The 21,059-nt window shown below is 45.0% G+C and overlaps 1 protein-coding gene across 3 annotated transcripts in view; it reads left to right on the top strand.

Annotated features, from left to right (window-relative positions):
• The window catches only part of ARHGAP18 (Rho GTPase activating protein 18), a 219,720-nt gene that overhangs the window by 60,043 nt on the left and 138,618 nt on the right, over window positions 1-21,059 (top strand). Inside the window, exon 1 of one of the 3 annotated variants that reach the window (XM_084776806.1) lies at window positions 9,186-9,406. The exons of the other annotated variants lie outside the window; for them this stretch is intronic. Within the exon in view, the coding sequence (XP_084632932.1) occupies window positions 9,291-9,406 (116 nt within the window). The 5' untranslated portion in view covers window positions 9,186-9,290. Of the gene's footprint in view, window positions 1-9,185; window positions 9,407-21,059 lie in introns of those variants that run through there. 3 annotated transcript variants of the gene reach the window in all.

Here is a 21,059-nt window from a genome sequence, read left to right as displayed (position 1 = left end):
CTTTAGACTATGCTGTGTTAGCTCCTGAACCTGAATGTACTTCTTGAAAGTACATTGCTACTAGGAGGCAGAGGCTTCCTGGTCTCTCAGCCTTGGCTCTGTAACCATTTGATCTGCTTCCCTTCTCCTCACCCCTGGCCACCCCAGTAGTTGCTTGTATAAAAACAGTGGCTTAGACTGGACTTAGATAACTTTTGGAAAGCCTTAGCCCTATAATTTTGAGTCTCTAAATTTTCCTAAGGCTTAGGTCCTCTTGATTATAGCCGAGTTCTCAGAGCCTTGGTAAGGACAAAAGGTCCGCAAATTACTAAACAGAATGATGGAAAATGCTTTTCTAGCTATTTTCAGAATACTTCAGGAGAACAAGCTATTGGGTACAAGGACACTCAAGGAGCTGTGCGTCCCTTAAACTGACAGCTGGACATTTGGGGGGGAAAATCTTTGTAGTACACACCCGTGAAGATATGTGGAAATTTAGCAGTTCTACTTCAAAAGCATGTGTGTCCAACCAGGCCTCAGGCCACCTACCCCACGATAGCCAAGAATTCAGCACAACACAAACTGTAAGGTAAGGTGACTTAAAACGCTATGAGATTTGTGTGTGTGTGTGTGTGCGTGTGATGAGTGTGTGATGAGTGTGTGTGTGTGGTATGTGTGTGTGCTCTATGTGTGTGTGTATATAATGTGTATATGTAGTATGACTGTGTGGTGTGTGAGTGTGTATGAGTGTTCATGAGTGTGTGTATGTTTGTATGAGTGTGTGTGGAAAGGGTTATTCTGTAAGTGGATTGTACTTGAGTATGAAATTTGGAGATGACAATGTCTGTTGCCATGTGAAAGGCTGGACACTCTTGAATTAACTGTATTCCTTTTTTTTTTTTTTTTTTTTTTTGGTTTTTGGAGACAAGGTTTCTCTGTGTAGCCTTGGCTGCCTAGACTCACTTTGTAGACCAGGCTGGCCTTGAACTCACAGCAATCTGGCTGCCTCTGCCTCCCGAGTGCTGGGATTAAAGGTGTGTGCTACCATGCCCATCTCCTATTCCAAATTCTGTAAAGTAGTTCACTAGTTTTCCTGAAAATTCTTCCACAGAGAAACAATATTCAGCCAATTATACAAAGACATAAATTCAACAAAGAAAGCAAATTATACCAAAATTTGCAGAAATAGATATTTTTTTCTGTGATTCTAGGTTGCTATTAATGGATGAGACAATTTCAATAGATTCTTGGGAAATGAAAGTCTTGCCGCAATATCAAATTTTCTCATGATCTTAAAAGTATGTACTATATTTAAAAAGCAATTAACAGTTGTTTTCAAGGGCTTTGTAATTGACAACACACACACACACACACACACACACACACACACACTATAAAGCTTGGTTTTAATTCACAAATAATTTTTACTTTCATTTTGGTAGCAATAAGCTCTGCACACCCTAATTCTCAGAGTTCTGTGAGAGCACAGGAAGTTAGGAGTCACATGACCACCTCTGCTGTACTCAGATAGGCCTATGTGAAGGCAGGTGGGGGGTGGGCTGGGGGTGGGGGGGGAGGGAAGTCATATCAGGAAGCCAAGAATGAGTCTGTCTTGAGCAGAACACAGCTGCAGAAGGGTTCTCTGGTGTGTGTTGGCAGACACAGGGAGAGGTGGTTGTCACCAATACCAGGGCACAATTACAGCCTATGAATCGTGGCCTTCACAAATAATTCATTTAGCAACCCTGATTGGCAAGGCTGCTGAGTTTATAAAAACAATGCTACACGTTTTGAATCCTTTTTTCAAAATGATGTTTTAATTAGTGTGTTTGTGCATCTCTATGTGGGTACGTGCGCATGAGTGTAGGTGCCTAAAGGAGCCAGAGGCACCAAAGCCAGACTTATAGGCAGTTGTGACCTGCCCCAAGTGTGTGCTGGGAGCTGAACTTGGCTTTTCTTGTGCTCTTAACCACTGAACCATCCCTTCAGCAAGGTATATAGGATATATAGGATGTTTTTAATTCTAGTAGATTATATCTTTATTTCTGCAGACCTTTGTTATTCTACGCTTCTTGTAAGTCTCACAAAACAAATTCTTTTTTTTTTTTTTTTTTTTTTTTTTTTTTTTGAGGCAGGGTTTCTCTGTGTAGCCTTTGCTGTCCTCAGCTCACTTTGTAGACCAGGCTGGCCTCGAACTCACATCCATCCACCTGCCTCTGCCTCCTGAGTGCTGGGATTAAAGGTGTGTGACACCACGCCTGGCTAACAAATTCTGTTTAATGTCACCAATTTGTGCAGTTGTGTTACGTATGCTAGTCAGGAAAACAGTGGGATTGGGGATAACATCTGTTTTTTGTTTTGTTTTCTTACAGTTTTTGTTTATATATTCTTCCAAGGCACAAATCAACCCATTCTTTCTTTTTCTTTTTCTCTTTAGTTTATTTTGGCTTTTTGAGAGAGAGAGAAAAGGCAGAGGGGGGCAGGGGGGTTGCTCTTAGTGTGTAGTTCAGTGGGCAGCTTGCAAGAGGGGGTTTTCTGTCAACAAGTCAGGTGTCTCCCCTGCCCCCAATCCCCACCCCATCTTGCAGCTTTGCTCTGTTATCAGAAGACTTCCAGAAGTTTCTCTCAGAGCTCTTGATCTGTTTGTTCCTGCTGTGAGAGATCTTTTGGGGGTGAGGGTGGGGGTGGGGTAGAAGCAGCCTGGAGCCTTTGCCATCTATTTCTTGCTAAGACTTATATTTGAACATATCTGCCTATACAACTTTAGATTTCCCAAACTATGTCTTCATGCATAAGCAAATGCCAACTTTTCTAGTATTTGTAGCCCTAGAATGTTCTTCATCCATACCGTAGTCTTTAGTTGTATTAATAACATGGCCCCCGTGATCCTGAGTGACGAGGAGAAAGAAAACTGAAGGAAAAGTTAGTCACACAACGCACCTCACTTTGTTGGTCGGTGTCTAGTTTCAACATGACAAGTGGATTCGCGGAGGAGCCCTGTGACCTTGGACATTCACAATTCTGCTCTTCCAAGGCCCTTTCCTGCCTCTGTGGTTACAAACTTAATCTGCCATTGCTGGGCATTTTTTTTTTTCCAGAAAGAATGAAAGGATGTTTATAATGACCAGTGCACTTTTGTTTCATTTCTATGGGCAGAACACTTTTTAGAAAGGATAAAAAAACAAAACAAAAAAACCCAACTGCTTCAGGAGCCAGGCATGGTGACACACGCCTTTAATCCCAGTGCCTCGGGAGGCAGAGGCGGGTGGATCGCTGTGAGTTCAGCCTAGTCTACAAAGTGAGTCCAGGACACCCAAGCCTAACACAGAGAAACCCTGTCTTGAAAAAACAAGCAAAAAACAAAAAACTAAAACAAACAAACAAAAAACTGCTTCAAAGCACACACAGAAAATACATGTGTGTGCTGCCTTTTAAAATACCAGAAAATACATGTGTGTGCTGGCTGGAATATAAATCTCCAAGTGCTGCATTTATTCTGTTTTCTGGAACTTCTGTTGCTCTCCTGCTCTTCTCTCTAGTTATCTGCAGGCTCTTTTTTTTTTTTTTTTTTTTTTTTTGGTTTTTCGAGACAGGGTTTCTCTGTGTAGTGTTGGCTGTTTTGGACTCAGTTTGTAGACCAGGCTGGCCTTGAACTCACCATAATCCGCCTGCATCTGCCTCCTGAGTGCTGGGATTAAAGGCGTGCGCCACCACGCCCAGCTCAGGGCTCTTTTCATAAGGGAAGCAGTGTCAGTACGGCCACAGCTGGGGCGGTAACAACATCAAAGTGCTCACACTCAGCAACTGCACACACACCCTGGCTCATCTGCTCTGCTTCTGCCACCTACAAGCTAGGAGGTGTCACCTCCCTCGAGTTTAGAGTAGGCGTAATTCTAATATATCTTTTAGGGTTCTTGTATGAGTAAACGAGAAACCGTATTGACAGGTCTAAGAAAGAGGAAGTGCACAAATATTAGAAAACAGTATTTATTAGCACTAAATTCCTTAACTGTAAGTTTCCCCCGACCCCCGCTGCCCCTTAAATGTTTGCAAGAAGCCCTAAATTAGTCTCCAGCCCTAACAGTTGCATATTACTCTGAGTATGACTCATCCATATTTTCCCCTAGAGGGACAGTTAAAATAACTTCGATAATGAGCTTGAAATGTTTGAAGCTGTCCAGAAAAAGGCAAAGGTTCATCCCTCTTTGACCCAGATAGAATTAGTAAAATGTGTCATCTCCCAGGAAGTCGATTGCAGTTCCTGTAGACAAGAGTGTTTTTAGCTGCCGCTTCCCTGCACAGAACTGACCAGAATGGAAGCTTTCAAGAATTACTCATGATAAAGTCCAGTGAAATGGCAGCTGGGAGCACTTCCTTCATGTTAGTCAGCCGTACTCCACGCCTCAGTGTTAACACTTAGGTAAAAGATAAGTTCATAACTGCTAAATCTACTCAAGTTCTTGTTGTAATGTATAACTATAAATTTGGTTTAATTTTTTTTTTTTTATTGTTTGGTTTTTTTTGAGACAGGGTTTCTCTGTAGCCTTGGCTGTCCTGGACTCGCTTTGTAAACCAGGTTGGCCTCGAACTCACAGTGATCCCGCCTGCTTCTGCCTCCTGAGTGCTGGGATTAAAGGTATGTGCCACCACGCCTGACCGGAATACATTAATAAGTGTGTTGATTCTACTGCAATCTTGGTTTCTTCCCCGTGCGATGTTTTATTACTAAGTAGGAGCCTGTGTCAAAGGGTGAACAGATGGTAAACTCTTCCATACTCATAGCACTGAACTTAAGAGTTTTTCAAATGATTTTTGAACACAGTTGTCAAATTGTCAAACACTGCAGTACTACCGCCAACCTATTTTTAACAATGTATTTGAGTGCATAAATTACAGCTCCCTCTTCCCCCTCCCCCGTCTGTGGCATCCACCACATGTGAGGAGGATGAATGAAGTGCATGTTTAAGCTGCCTTGATGTTTTTAATTACTTTCTAAGATGACTCATAACTGGAAGCGTTTGGCGTGAGTGCAAAAGCTTGAAATGTTAACATTTTCAAGGACATGAAATGTCTGAATGGGTGAGGGGACATCAAAAGTGGGTGTTTGTTGTATTTTTTAATTTTTTTTTTAATAAAGAGGATCTATGCAAGAATTTTCATAGAGAACCAAAAATGTGCTATGAGTGCTGGTAGAATTCAGGTTATGATATAAGAACACCCTTTTACTGGTTCACGTCTGTGGCTCTGTTCCCTTCCAAGATGACATGGTAAAACTCTGAAACTATTTTTAACCCACTGTGTACACCAGTCGTCCTAGCTGTCTGTCTGCCTGTGGCAGGCAAATCTTCAGCCTCGTAACAACACAACTTACAGGGAAGAAACAAACAGGAGCCTGCAGAATTTCCGTGTAATGAATAGGCTTCAACATTTACATATAATGTTGTGGAATTCAATTTGTATCACAGTTAATTTTCTGCCTGAACCCAAATGTCATTTGAACTTGTGAAATAGCTGAATTGTAACCTGCCCATTATGACTAATTCATTAAATAAGCGAAGATACCATAATTAGGTAGAGCTATGGCTTAATTATTGTTTTGGTTTCTGGTGGACAAAATCTGTCATTATCAATTGAGCCGTGAGAGAGTTGGTAGTGTCCCCAGCATGATGCCCAGAGATGAAAGAATTCAGTAGAGGAAGGAAGGAGGATAGAAGAGAAGTGAAGTTATAAAGGAGGCCCAGGGGAGAGCAGGGAAGGAAAGGGGGCGGAGCAGAGAACATGTAAGAAATCCAAGGGTTTCTGAAACCCAGAGCATTGAAGATCGGTTACCTTTGCACAAGATGGTGGGATGAAAGGACCCTTCACCATTTTCCCATACAAGGTCATGTAAAAGACAAAAGGATACGCTTTAACCTGCTTTCCCTCTGGCTGGTTGTCTCTTCCTGCAATTCCCCGTCCCCCTCCCCGCCCCCACTTAACCTGAACTGGTGACCACTTTGGTGCATGCAAGCCGCTTGTCTGACCAGTTCGAATTCAAGATCGAAACTGAAGGAACCTTCAGCTTCACTTCATTCTTCCTCTGTTTAGCGATTACTTGAAGACCTGGGATGTGGGAAAGATGAGGTCAGATGCAGAGGGAAGAGAAAGGAAGACAGCATGACCTGAGGGGGAGAAGGATGTACTTGTAGGTGAGGTGAGAGACTCTCTCAGGACAGGAAGTGAGAATGACCTTGGAGCAGGGAGGGAGCCATCTCCTTGGGCACTAGGGAGCCAGTGAAGGTTTGTAAGTAACACACATCGAAGTCGCGCGCCTCGCCTCGGTAGAGGGCAGGTTCAGTAACAACATGCAAAAGAGTTTAGAGGGGGTGACAAGAATGGGCTAAAGAGCTGGTGGTGGTGGCACACATTTTTCATCCCGGCACTTGGGGTGGGGGGGTGGGGGAGATGGGCGCAGGTAGGGAGGGCAGAGGTAGTGGGATCTCTGAGTTTGAAACCAGTACAGCCAGGGCTACACAGAGAAAGCCTGTCTTGAAAACAAACATAACAAGTCGGGCGGTGGTGGCGCACGCCTCTAATCCCAACACTCAGGAGGTAGAGGCAGGTGGATCGCTGTGAGTTCGAGGCCAGCCTGGTCTGCAAAGCGAGTCCAGGACAGCCAAGGGTACACAGAGAAACCCTGTCTTGGGAAAAAAAGATTTTTTTTTTTTTTAATGTGGAAGAGCTGGCTAGTTTTATGTCAGTTTGATGCAAGCTACAGTTGTACGTAAGCAGGCAAGCCTATGGGGCATTTTCTTATCTAGTGATTGCTAGGGGAGGGCCCAGCCCATTATGAGTGGTGTCATGCCTAGGCTGGGCCCTTGGGTTCTATAAGTAATCAGGCTGAATAAGCCATGAACAACAAGGCAGTAAGCAGCACTCCTCCATGACCTCTGCATCAGCTCCTGTCTGAGGATCTGCCCTGTGTGCATTCCCAACTCAGCTTCCATCAATAGCCTGTGATTCAGGAAATGTAGTTCAAATAAACCCTTTCCTCCCCTCATTGCTTTTGGTCCTGATGTTTCATCACAGTAAGACAGTGAATATATTTTTGTTTTGTTTTGAGACATGGTTTCTCAGTGTAGCCCTGGCTGGCTACCCTGAAACTCTCGCTGTAGACCAGGCTGGCCTTGAACTCAGAGATCCAACTGCCTCTGCCTCTGAGTGCTGGGATTAAAGGTGTGTGGCATCCGACCCAGCTGACAATGGATATTTTAAATATGCATAATTTATCTCTCAGTATTAAATAGTGAAAAGATACAAATCATATGTATATGGAATGACAAAATAAAAGCACTGGAGGACATTTAGCTAGGTTAAATAAGAGTGATTTCCAAAGATACTCAGAAATGTCAGTTTGTGGGTTGGGGAGTCACATCCTTTGCTAGCTTCCTTGCCTTGCATGTATAAAGTTGGGGGCTCATCTCCCCACCCACACCCACATACACTGGCAGTCATAGTAGCAACTGGTAGGCCTACTGGCATATGCCCAGCAAGAGAATCCCCAATTTAATGTTGTTCTCAACTGGGCAGCAAGTTCAAGGCTAAAAGCAGGGCTGGAAAGATAGCTCCGTAGTTAAAAGTATCTAGTATTTTTTTCCAGATGACCCCAGTTTTGTTCCCAGCATCCATGTTGGGCAGCTTACAACTTCCTTATAACTGCATCTCTGAGGAATCGAACACTCTTCTCCAACACACGTGGCAAACACTTGGACAGATATGTAAACGTACGTACAAATAACCTCGCCAAAGAACAAGAACAAGAACAAAAATCAAGGTGTGGTGGCATGAATAGCGTTTGGAGGGTGGAGGCCGGAGAGCTGATGAATTTGAGGCCAGCCTGGTTTACATAGCAAGTTTCAGGCCAGTCAGGGCTACAGAGTGAGATTTCCTTATATATATCTTATATTGTATATATATTAGATCTTATGATGAAATATTTATTAAGCAAAAGTGTTTCAACTCCGATTGCTACATATATCAAAGAGCAGATTTTTTTGTTTTTAAATTTGTATAATAGAAAACAAAGAAAATAGCTGGGCATGATGTGGTGGTGCATGCCTTTAATCCTAGCACTCAGGAGGCAGAGGCAGGCAAATATCTGTGAATTCGAGGCCAGCCTGATCTACAAAGTTACTGCAGGACAGCTAAGGCTACATAGAGAAACCCTGTCTTAAAAAACAAAACCCAGGAAATGATTTAAAAGAAAAAAAAATGTGGCTTTGGTCTTCATTGGCCAGACAAGACAGAATGCAGGTGGACATCTGGTAGCCTGGCACTTGCTAACTTACTTTGGTCAAGATATTTATTTTTTTATTTTTTTTTATTTTGGTTTTTCGAGACAGGGTTTCTCTGTGTAGCCTTGGCCATCCTGGACTCACTTTGTAGACCAGGCTGGCCTCGAACTCACAGCGATCCGCCTGCCTCTGCTTCCCGAGTGCTGGGATTAAAGGCATGCGCCACCACGCCCGGTCTGGTCGAGATATTTCACCTGTCCCTTGGCTATACTTTTTCTTCCAACATTTATGGATGGTGTGTGTGTGTGTGTGTGTGTGTGTGTGAGTGTTTGCACGCGTGTGTAAGTGTGCAAACTAAAGTGCTCCTGGGTATTACCACCCCCCTCCCACAGTGAGTGTTGGAACTTCTGTTATCTTGAGCAATACCTCTTAAGGGACAGGTTATTAGGTCGTCATTTATTTATCCTCAAGAATGTTCTGATAAAACGAGGTATGTTTGGCGTGGCAGGCTACACAATAACACAGTACTTTTAAACTCGAAAGCAAGGCCTTTCTGGTGGGCCAGGTGGCATTTGTGTGTTTGATTGGGCGCCTTGGTTTTGCTGTGGTGAACGTTGCCGCCCTGCCCCGAAGGGGTTAAGGAATGCCTTACTCCAGTTACACGAAGTGGCAGAAATTATCAGATGGAAGCGGGGATGGCGAAGGGGAAAAGGCCCTGCCCCAAGCCACGGTTTCCTATCTCACTAGGCTTGTACTGACATTGGTGAGCTGGGAACAGGGACCACCCCACACACCCGAGCCCCCTTAACTGCTGCTGCCCTCCGGGATTGCTGGGTTTAAAACAAAGCTGTGAGTCACCCGCAGCCGGTAGCTGCAGGGCCAGGAAGCCCAGCTAGAGAGGCCACGCCCCTCTCCCTGTGAATCGCTGGCCAGGACCGGGGAGGGGCTGGCCCTTGCTAATAAGCAAGTTGCCAAGGCGAGACAGGAACTTCATTCCTCTCTGTTCAGGATCCCAGAAATTATGCCCCTTCTCTCACCATGAGCTGGCTCTCGAGTTCCCCGGGAGTTGTGCTAACTGCTTACCACCCGAGCGGGAAGGACCAGGTGGTTGGGGAGAGCTATGCAAAGGGAGGCGATGAAGAAGCCACCTCCAGGTAAGGAGACCAACAAAAACCCCTACCTACCCCAGGAACAAAGTGACAGGGAAGTTGTCACGAGGGAAGAGAATCGCCTCTGCACTTGAAGCCTGACCTCACGCTGCAGCTTAGGGGGTTGCCTTGTCTTTGCATCTCATTCACCCCCGTGTGCAGGAGGAGCCCTACTGGTTACCAGTGGAGGATGGGGAGGGGGCGGGGGGGGGGGCGGCTGAGATGCGGCTCTCAGACCAGTTGCTTAGCAGGTGCCTGTGCAAATGCTGCCTGATCAAATGACTGTATCGGAAACGCTCTCTGTGAGATGGAATTCTTGAATGGGCTCAAAACTCCGCTGGAACTGTTCGCAGGGAAAGTCTGCCAAAAACCCGGGGAGGCTGGTCACTCCACGAGCTGTTTAGAGAGTGGCACCCTCCGCCCCCGCGCTGAAAGCAGACCTCTTAGGCAAAATGCCCAAGACGGCTGGCCTGTGCCAGTGTTGCTCGCATTCTTCAGTGTATGTAGATTACTCCCGCAGCCCAACACACCCCTCCTTACACGCTTGGGATTTCAAAAGGGAGTTCTTGTCAGCAGGCCGTACTCTGCTGGTAGAGGGAACTGGGTTAATGTTAAATCACTTTATAGGCAGAGGACGGGGCAAATGCTTTCTACACCGTTGAGACGGGAGTCCTCTCCTGCTTCTCTGTGTACTTTGTTCTGTTTTCCAAGGTTGGTTTTCCTCCTGCCTCTTCCTTTCTCTCCTTAATGACCTTTTCCCTAGCTGAAACCTTTTAATCTCCACTCTTAGATATAAATTGCAAACACGGCCTGGAAGATTGAAAAAAAAAAAAACCAAAATATCAGTAAGTTCAATTTCATCTTGATGCTAACCAGTGATAGTGAAAACTTCATTGTTCCCGGGTGCCCTACACGGAAAGAATGCCTTCTTTCATTGGTTTTTCAAATCCCCAAACATGGGGGCATGGGAAAAAAAAATCAAAGGGAAGGCTGTAATGTTCTGAGTTAGAGCTTGGCGGAAGAAGAACTTTGTTCCCCACGTGTTGCTCATTGTCTTGAGGCCATTGAATGGACTCATTTCCAAAGTTCCAAGGGAACGGCTGCTTTGGTTCTGCATGCATTACCACTTTGCTTTCTGTTGTCTTTGAGAATTACCAGTCATTTTCACTCATGCTTCTGCGGGACAGCAAAATACTCATCTGTTAGCAGGGACAGCCAAACGGCAGCAGCCCTGGCTTGGCATCCACACGTCAGTCCGGCTCTCCAGAACTGAGCAGTTGTCACTGGCTTCAGGCTGCGTGGGCCTGTAGATTGGAGTGGAGTCTTAGTGTCTTGGGTGTGAGGGTGACTAAAACCCACTGGGACCTTGGTGTCTAAACCGCCATGGCATTGTTCAGACTCAGACCCCAGAAATTCCTTCAGCTGTAAGCAAAGTTTCTTGCTGGGAGGCTTTTTTTTGCATGAGGCTGCAGGCATTCCTTCCTGTTGTCCGCAGTTTTGTAGCTTGTTACGCATGTGGTCTAGACTTAAGTCGGCTGAACAAACAAAACAAGGATTGTATTGTTTTCAGCTATTGCGGAAGCAAACCAAGGTAGGCAGAGGAGTAGGGTTAGGCAGTACCCATGCAGTGTGTTCTGTGTTGGGCCACATCTATAGATGGTCTCCAAAAGGCCTCCCTGCTGGCGGCCATACTGGTTCCCATATCCTGTTTTGGGATTTGGGTTTCGTGGGGGATAGGTACTGAGGCTGCAGGAGAAGGTGGAAGCTGGTTTGAGGCAGGAAGGAGGGAGGAGAGAGCGGTCATCATTGATTTTTTTTTTTTTTTTTTTTTACCCTTAAGCTTAGGGGTAACTTATCAGCTAAGCAGAATGGTGCCTTGTTTAGCCTTGAAGGGGCTGAGGTATTGAGGTTGGCAGGGAGTTGGGCTTCGTGGAGTGAGGAAGGATTTGAGGGGTGAGAGAGAGAGAGAGAGAGAGAGTGTCATTAGTAACCAGGTGATCATACTTAAAGGCGCATAGGCTGTTGGCTGTGCGTGGGCTGGCTGGCTGGTAGGTTAGGCAGCAGGTAGGTGCTCCAAGGCTTCATGATAGTTGGTGCCTATTTTGTGGATAAAGCGGAATCAAAACTCACACGAAGAGGCTACATTAGATCCTGCATGCCCTCTGATCTATTTAAAAGTAGTTGGAGGTAGCTCAGAATTCTGACCTTGCTTATCAAAAGACACCACTTATTCTAAATAATGTGTACATCAATGAGCTATTTATTCAAACAAATGTTCAATATTATGAACTTGCTTATGGGTTAACATATATAATATAGATACATTGTGATATACATACATACATACATATACACACATACACACACACACACACACACACACACACACACACAAAACATGATTTCAGATGTTCATAGAAAATGTTTGATTTGTAGCTTTCTCTTGCAAAACCCTTCTTTATTGATGTTCTGGGCCTTATGAAAACCCAGGATGGCGAGAAATTAATATCGTAAGCATTCTGATACTGTAAAATTCCTGTCTTCTATTCTCTTTCTTAATCACATATATACCCGCATCCCAATTGAAGAATTCCTTCTGCTCCTGGTTGGGTCCTCCCAGTTGTAGAATCCTGTTTTTATATTTTCTTTCTTCTTCTTCTTTTTTTTTTTTTTGCAATGTTTTCCCCTCAGACTACTGGGACTTGAAAGAACGTGTTAACATTAGTTTTCTGGCCGACTATATACAAATGTTTCCGAAGGAAACCACTTTTTATGGACAGCTATATTTATAAGACTTTATTTACTTACTTGTTTTCCAGGCAGGCATCTCGGTATTTGCTTTAGGAAAAGCAATTTCTCAACAAAAACTACATTACTACTCTCTTGACTTTAGCATCATTTTAAGGGGGAAAACCCTGCTATGATTGCTTTATATGTTTTAGTTTTGTTCTTTTAATATTAATGCCAAGTGATATTTTCTATTGTACTGAGAACTCTTAACACCTTCAAAAAAACTTAATAGTTTAAAATAGGTTGGAGACTCAGCTTTTTTTTTTTGTTTGTTTGTTTTTTTTTGTTGTTGTTGTTAGTTTTTAACATAAGGGTTATCAGAAACCTGAAATCCAAGGCTGGGAGACCAACGTGGCTGGAGTCACATTCTGACTCCCCGAGTCTTTAGAAGTGTGTACCACAGAATTCATTAAGTCTCTGCCTGCAAGTTCACAATAGTCTGCCCCTCACTAGTTGGACAAGCCATGCAAAGCCCATGGGGGCAGTGTCTGCCTTAACCGGCTTGCAGCTCTTAACACTTTATGCCACGTGGAATAATATCTTCCCTCAGCTTGACATAGTATTTGGGAATCTCATTTGTCAAAGATTAAGAAATAGAAGGTGGAGCTGGGCAGTGGTGGTGCACGCCTTTCATCTCAGAATATGGGAGGCAGAGGCAGGCGGATCTCTGTGAGTTCAAGGCCAACCTGGTCTACAGAGTGAGCCCAGGACAGCAGGGGCTACCCAGAGAAACACTGCTTTGAAAAAGCCAGCCGTGGTGCCACATATCTATAATCCCACCGTGTGCAAGGGAAGAGGGTCTAGAATTCAAGCCTAGCCTGTGTCTAGAAAGTTCAAGGTCAAACTGGGTGCACTATATGAGGCTGCATCTCAAACAAACAAAAAATATCCTCTGCCGTAACAACCAAGTGAATGAATGAATGAATGATAAATAAACTGACTTATGGGAAACGGGGTGTGTTAGTGTGTGCCTGTGATTTCCGCATTCAAGAGGAACCAGTAGGCCGGGCGTGGTGGCGCATGCCTTTAATCCCAGCACTCGGGAGGCAGAGGCAGGCAGATCGCTGTGAGTTCGAGGCCAGCCTGGTCTACAAAGTGAGTCCAGGACAGCCAAGGCTACACAGAGAAACCCTGTCTCGAAAAACCAAAAAAAAAAAAAAAAAAAAAGAGGAACCAGGAGGATGAGGGTTTCCAAGTCATTTCTATAGCAAGTTTGAACCTAATCCGGAAGACTTTGATCCTCATTCACTCTCTCCCCACCCAAGGAAAAGAAGAAAAAAAGACATTGGAAAATGAAGAAGAGTGTAAAGTTTTAGTCTTTGGAATTCAGAAAGACTTGGGAAATGTGTTTTCTCCCACGGCAAGTTTTGGGTTGGGCTGGAGGCAGCTGCACGTGGGAGCTGGGCACTGAAATCCGTAAACATCGAGGGAATGTGGGTGAGTCCTTTTTTGGCAGCTGGGCCTCCCTCCTGTCTTCCGACTTCCCTCCTCCACCTTAAGGGACGTTGCCCAGCACCAATGCCAAGCGGCAAGCGCTGTCACTTTCACAACTGTATTTCACCTCTAAACATGGTCATGTCTCATCCACTGCTTTGTTCGAAAAGCCTAGCCGGCCAGCCGCTCCGTGACTCCAAATATTGTCACTCAGACAGTTGTCCCTGAGCTGGTGTCAGGTGGAGAATGTGACTATGTTTGTGACAAGCACCTGAGAACAGCAAGAGCTGGTGCCTGCCTTGACTCTCAGCGAGAGAGGCTTCAGCCCCATGGGCCCTGCTGATTTAGACTTGAGCCAAGGCTAGGCAGCACGGTAGCAGCATAAGTGTGTGGTAGAGGAGGCAGCCACGGGTTGATAGGGGTCTAGCTGCCGAAATCACACCTCAAGTAGCTTATTTCTTCTTAACAAGCCTTACTTCCACAAGCACTTTATCGCCCCCTCCCAAATAGTGGCACCAGCTGGCACCAGGATTTCAGCACGTGAGCTCAGGGAAGGTGTTTTATATTTAAGACTTATGGAAAGGTATGTGTTGGGGTAGGGAGAGGAGCCCTGAGGTAGAAGAGCAACCCCGAGCTGCTGTTGGCCACGGCTAACAGGTATCTGAGAGCAATGGCTGATAAGGCCAAGGTCAGAATGCAGAAGAGTCATAATAAGCCTAGAGGAGGCCCTGCAGCAGACACCGGAGGGGCAAAGAGCCCGGCATGGCTAGAGGGCTGGAGAGATGGACGGAAGTAGATGGCAGATGACGCCTGTGTAGGACTTTAGGGCTTCCTGATTACATTCTTTGGAAGGATGACACGGAGGGAGCAGGTTTTGAGCAGAGGAAGGACAGAGAAGACGTCAATTTTAAAAGATGGTGAGTTTTGATTATATAAATTGTAGAAATAACAGCCACACGTAGGCGGTGAAGGTGACAGTGGCCTGGTCTTAGTCATCGCAGCAATGGAGGGAGTGGGTCATGAACTCTTGGAGAGAGAGAGTCTGCAGGATTTCCTGATGCTCGGTGTATGAGCAAACTCAAATAAAGGTGGCTGCACAGATTTAGGCCTTAAACTCTTATAAGGACAGAGTTGCCCCCCCCCCCCCCCCCCCCCCCCGCTTTAGACGGGGCAAGCTTCCTGCAGTGCGTAAGGACGTTCTTCCCAGAAGATCTGGAAACCGGTCATTTGAATATAAGTCTCAAACAAAAGACAAGATTGCCTTTCTTGATGGGGTTGGCACCTTGTGTGTCCCTCATGGTGCTGGGGATTGAACTCGGGGACCTGTGCTTGCCAGTTAAGGGCTCTACCACCGAGCGATGCATCCAGTCCAGGGCCATCGTTTTTATGTGACTCCCCACAGTATTTAAAAATCCTATGTACTGTGCCATTAGTAATTCCTGCCAAATTTGCATATTATTTGAAACTTTTATTCTTTTGTGAACGGGGCATTTGCTAATAAGTTTTTATATGGCAGGTAGCTAAGGAACATTCCTGATCCCACTTTTGTATGACTTAGTGAGGAAATGCATTCTTTGTACCCGTCCACATGGTTGATTGTTTTCAATGACACAAAGACTTTTTTTTTTTAAGACAGTGTCTTTGTCCTGTACTGCAGAATGCTTACCCATAATTCCCTCTTGAGTTGTTAAGATGCACACATTCTTGACTTGGCAGATCTTACCTTCATGCAGGCAGTGAAACATTGCCTCTTCATTGGCCACATCTTTAAATTGTGAGTGTGTGTGTATGTAAAGTTATATTCATGGAACTTGTTCCTAGTTTATGGTTTCAAATATGAGGATTAGTGTTCACATGGCACCCCCAGCCTCCTGATAAGACACTCCTTGTTTTTCACAAGCATTGCTTCCTCCTTTTGCTGCACGAAGACTCTGTCCTCTCTTGCCTCTTCCCAGTGGGGCTTGCTCTCATCGCTGTTCCTTTATTTTAAAGTTATTTTAGTTTTTGCACTTATTTAACACGTGGTATGTATGTATGTATGTATGTTTGTATGTATGTATGTGACAAAGTGTGTGTGCTGCCTCCTATGTGTGGAGGTCAGAGGACAACTTGCAGAAGTTGGCTCTCTCCTTTTACCACATGGGTTCCTGGGATCAAGCTCAGGTCCTCAAGGCTGGTGGCATGGCTCTTACACACTGAGTCACCTTCCCAGCCCTCATTATTCTTTTTTATGTGTCAAATTCTATTACTGTTTGTTTTAAAAAGTGTTGAAGCAAAAAGGACTCAACAGTTGCTTGTTTGGCGTGGTTTGCAGGCTGAAGGACACGGCAGCTAGACGTATGCCACTTTTAATAATCAATGAAACATCAGAACAAATGATCTTACAATAATAGTTCTCACTTTCTTGTCAGCTGTGAGCACCAGTGCCACCTGTGAGGACAAACCCCTAGCTCACTAGAGGCCAAGGCTGCCATACTTGGTGTTCTTTTTCTGTGTTTCCTCCTCTTTGACTGAAGGAATGAGGTCTCATTATATCTCCTGCCTTCTCTTCCAGTTCCTAATTCAGCTCTGCTTAAGGGTCTTGAGAAAGCTTTCCCCGCCATGCGTGCTCAGGCTGACATGCCTTGCCCTGCTTGGTGGTGAGGAGGAACGTGTGCCAAGATGGCGTGATGACAAACCTCACTCATATTTCTCCATCAGATGTTTGCTGTCCTGGTCCAAAGCTTTCACATCAAGCAAATGCTTAGAGGTGGGGCTGGCTGTCTTGTGTGATGGTCCCTGTTCTTCCAGGAGATGGAGCACAAGCAGCTCATTGTTAGAGGAGAGAGGAAAGGCCGCGAAGTGTCTGCTGTGAGCTCAGGCAAGAGGAACAGAAAGCTTGTCTAACTCCTTGAGTAGACATAGTCTTCTGCATGCCACAGTTGTCACTTTGAATGGGCCAGGTATTTAATTCATTTGTAGAAGTAAATAGGAACCATGCAGACCTGTCTGGCGACTCCTGACATGTGCAGTTCTTTAAATACAAGGCCCACCAAACTGTCTGTGTGGAAAGATCGGCAAACCTCATGTCGTGCCATTGTATTTGATAGCTGCTCTTTGCTCGAGAAGAATCTATTTCTACAGGCGACCTGGGGCTGATCACCCACAAGGATCTTAGTCACAGGGAAAGGATTCAGTCTCTCTTCCGTGCAGTGACTGGTCATGTGGTGTCACAAGTGACAGGCTTGCCATTAAGACCATTACTCACCCACCACCTTTATAATTTAATCATTTCAGCTTGACCACGGTGGCTCTTCACGGGCATCTTTCTACCATTTGTGTCTTAGAGCTAACTGATGCATCTTTTTTATTAAACATTTAAAATTGGGATTATATTTGCCTAGTTGATCTAACTTTTATGCCGGAGAGAGAGTGTATGTGCAGAATGTACAGTGTGTGTACTGGAAGGTGTGAGTATGGAGGCCAGAGGAAGCTTCTAGAGTTTTGCTTTATCCCCTGACATTATTGCTTTGGGACGGAATCTCTCACCAAACCTTGACCTAGGTTTGTGACAAAAAAAAAACAAAACCCAGCTACATTTCTGTCTCTACCTAGCATAGTGGGTGGGAGTTACAGGCCTGAGAGTGGCTTCGTCCAACTTTTTGCACAGTGCTGGACTTCAAATCAGGACTTCATGTTGATACAGCAAGCTCTCTCACTCACCGAGCCCTACTATAGGCCATAGCCAGTCCCCAGGCACTGGACTATTTGGTCTTTCTGGATCTTTCTAGAGGAAGGGCCTGTGGGTAGAGCAAGTTCCCATGGGACGGATCTGGCATCTTTTCTAAGATGTTTAGGACACAGTCAACTTTTATTGATTTTTCTCATCGGTGAACTTAGTATGGTAGTACTCTTTTTGGTTTTTCGAGACAGAGTTTCTCTGTATAGCCTTGGCTGTCCTGGACTCACTTTGTAGACCAGGCTGGCCTTGAAGTGACAGAGATCTGCCTGCCTCTACTTCCTGTCTTCCAAGTGCTGGGATTAAAGGCATGCGCCACCACCTGGTTACAAAAAATGTAAAGATACAGGTGAGAGTTAACCAGACCCATGTTCTATGTCTTCGATCTTCTCCAGACCTCTCATGTATCCAGAGCCATGACATTTTTGGTCAGATTTGCATTGCGCGGATTCAGGTGTAAGTTCTGGGTCTTAGGGATCTTGTCCCTGGGTGGGTGCTGTTGTCTCAGCAGAGGGCTCCTTCCACTTTAGGCAGTGAGTAAGAGCTGGAGCGGATCGGTGGGTGAATGTGAGAGGAACAGTGGAGATGCTGCACACAAGGCTAACAGTGGAGATGCTGCACACAAGGCTAACAGTGGAGATGCTGCACACAAGGCTAACAGTGGAGATGCTGCACACAAGGCTAACAGTGGAGATGCTGCACACAAGGCTAACAGTGGAGATGCTGCACACAAGGCTAACAGTGGAGATGCTGCACACAAGGCTAGGAGCCAGACTGCCTGGCTCGGTTGGTCTAAGTTCTGGTTCGGTAGCCACAGGCAATTTTCTGATAGTCTGGGGCCATCATTTTTTTCCCCCTCTCTATTCAAGAACCGCTCTGGTAACCTGGGGCGCCCTAAGGACAGTGCTTGTGGTAGAGGACAGTTTATTTCCTGTAGTGATGGAGGGCAGTGAGAACCTGCTGCCTGTCAGCGAGCAGACGTGGAAACGTATCGAAAAGCACTTTGGAGATGAATTTGTCAACAGCTTCAGAAACGAATGCTTGCTTTGACGCATTCATAGGCTAACGTCTTTATCTTAGGAAGCGTTTTTTTTTTTTTTTTGGAATGAGTCAGATTACCTAGCCTAAGAACTATAACGAGTGCCTTAAGGAAGGGCTCCACAGCATTGAAAAGTTAATTGAGGTGACTGCTCTGAGCAGCTTTTGGGGCATGTAAATCACTGGTTCCTTTCAATAAACTAGGGGACGTCATTTATGGTCAGCACACACGGCTGTTAATGAGCCTTCAAGACAACACTGAGTGTGGATTACCTGAGTGCTTATGGTCCATCACCATGTACTTGAGAGAAGAAGAATTTTATGTATCTCTCTCTCTCTCTTTTTTTTTTTTTTTTTGCCCTTAAATGTAAGTATATATTTAAGGCGCAGCTGTTAATCTCATAAACAGGAAGTACTTAATGCTTCCTGGAGCAGCTATCCACAGATATGCGCTTCTAGCAAAAAAGTTTGAAAAAACATGGGATGGAGAGATGGTGGGGCAGGGCGGGGGCATGTGTGTGGGGGGGGCGGGGGGGAAAGGGAGTTAAATTCCTGGGACGCCGCCCACATGGTAGAAGCAGAGAACTGACTCATGCAAGTTGTCCTCTGACCTCTGGCTGTGGGAGCTTTAAAACTGCTACTGTTTCTTTCTGTGTGACCCGTAACTGTGTTTTCTTCAGCTGTCCTTTACGCAGGAGGCTGTAGATTTGGAAAGCGCCCTCCTAGCCTCTTCTCGGGTCTCTCCCCGGACCCGCCCTAAGTGCTTCGCAAACTCCTGCTTCTAAGGTGTTCACATCTAAACCGCTTCCACCTCAGAGGGAGGGGTAGGTGTGTCTGGAAGGAGGAAGTCAAGGTGAGACAGGGGGAGGTCAGAGCCGTGAGCCGCTTAAAAACGCGAAAGCCACTCTCCATAAAGGGAAAAAGAAAGCATACCCGTGATGCTGGAGTTCTGTAGATCCTTAAGTCACCCAGTTCTGCGCCATGGTTATTAGGTCCCTTTTTAGCAGGCAGAAAATGGCACTCATCTGTAGCACTGCTGCAAGGAGAAACAAACATGTTCTAATTTCCCACCAAATTTAGGAATCAACTTTCTGAACCCAAATAAAAGCTTCAACTCTGCTGGGGATAACTGTTCAGGATAGCCTGTTCTTTGCTCTCAGGCCTTCTGTATAGTGAGAAGTGAAATTTTTAAAAATCTTTTTTTTGTGTGTTTCCTTTTGTTTTTCTAAATACCCTTTCCAAAATCTAAGGGGACCTTGGCATAACTCCAATAAGTATGTCTTCACATGTCCCCTGCACATACATCTGCTTTCATTAGTGATCTGTCCTTGTCTACATTCACCAGTTCCTTAAAAACACTTAAAAAAAAAAAAAGACAAAAAGACACACACACACACACACAAAAAAAAAAGGACAGGGTCTTATTATGTAGCCCTGTGGCCAGGAACTCAATATATAGAGCAGGCTGGCTAAGAGCTCACAGAGACTCTCCTGCCTCTGCTTCCTTAGCGTTAAAATTAAAACCATGTGGTACCACGCTTGGCCTACTTTTAAATTAAAAAAAAAATCCTATTTATATATCTATCAATGCATCCATCTGTCATCTGTCTGCTGTCTGTCTGTGTATCTATCTATCTGCCTATCTATCTATCTATCTATCTATCCATCTGTCATCTGTCTGCTGTCTGTCTATCTATCTATTTATCTATCTATCCATCCATCTGTCATCTGTCTGCTGTCTGTCTATCTATCCATCCATCCATCTGTCATCTGTCTGCTGTCTGTCTGTCTATCTATCTATCCATCCATCTGTCATCTGTCTGCTGTCTGTCTGTCTATCTATCTATCCATCCATCTGTCATCTGTCTGCTGTCTATCATCCATCTGTGTGTGAATGTGCACGTGTGTCATGGCGTGCCTGTGGCGGACAGAGGGCATGTTTTCTGAGTAGATTCCCTTCCTCCACCCTGTGGGTACGTGGAATGGGATTTAGGATGTCAGCCTCGGTAGGTAGTGAGCTGAGTCGTCTTGCTGGCCCTTGTCATTTATTTTGGAAGAATCAGAAGGGTGGGATTGCCATATGTTCTTACCATCCCAGTTGGGTCAGATTTGAACTGGTATGGTGTAATTACATGGGTGAAATAAGTGCTTTACCTCCAAGCTTATACAACTAGAAAGGAAGGGCTGAGGAGATGGCTCAGTGGGTGAAAGCTTGCTGTATGAGCCTGGCTAGTTCACATTCTCAGAACCCACATAAAGCCTGGGTGAGCAATCCCGGTGACATGTGACGTCAAAATGAGAAACCGCAGGAGCTTCCAGCCCAGCTAGTGTGCCATACACAGCAGAAAGCAGTAAGAGGCTTACACGTGTACTGGGGCATACATGCATACATGCTCCCACACTACACACACAAACAAAACAACAACAACAACAAAAAGAAACCCCAAATAACTCCCACACCTACAGTTTTTGGATTTATACTAGTAAGAATTTTGAAATTTGCATGGTTTAGCATTAAAGAGCTAATATATCATCTCCGATATCATATATCATCACCAGATACCATATATATATGAGGAAAATAATAGGTATTTTATATTACCGATGAACGGCATAAAGGTTTACACAATTCAAAAATTCTTTAAAGACGTGTCAGTGTAGAATGTTGCATATCTTATA

Source organism: Acomys minous (genome assembly GCF_964271855.1).
Source record: "Acomys minous genome assembly, chromosome: 3".
NCBI lineage: Eukaryota > Metazoa > Chordata > Mammalia > Rodentia > Muridae > Acomys > Acomys minous.
Note: the sequence above shows the minus strand (reverse complement) of the source record. Positions and strands in the feature narration are given on the sequence as shown.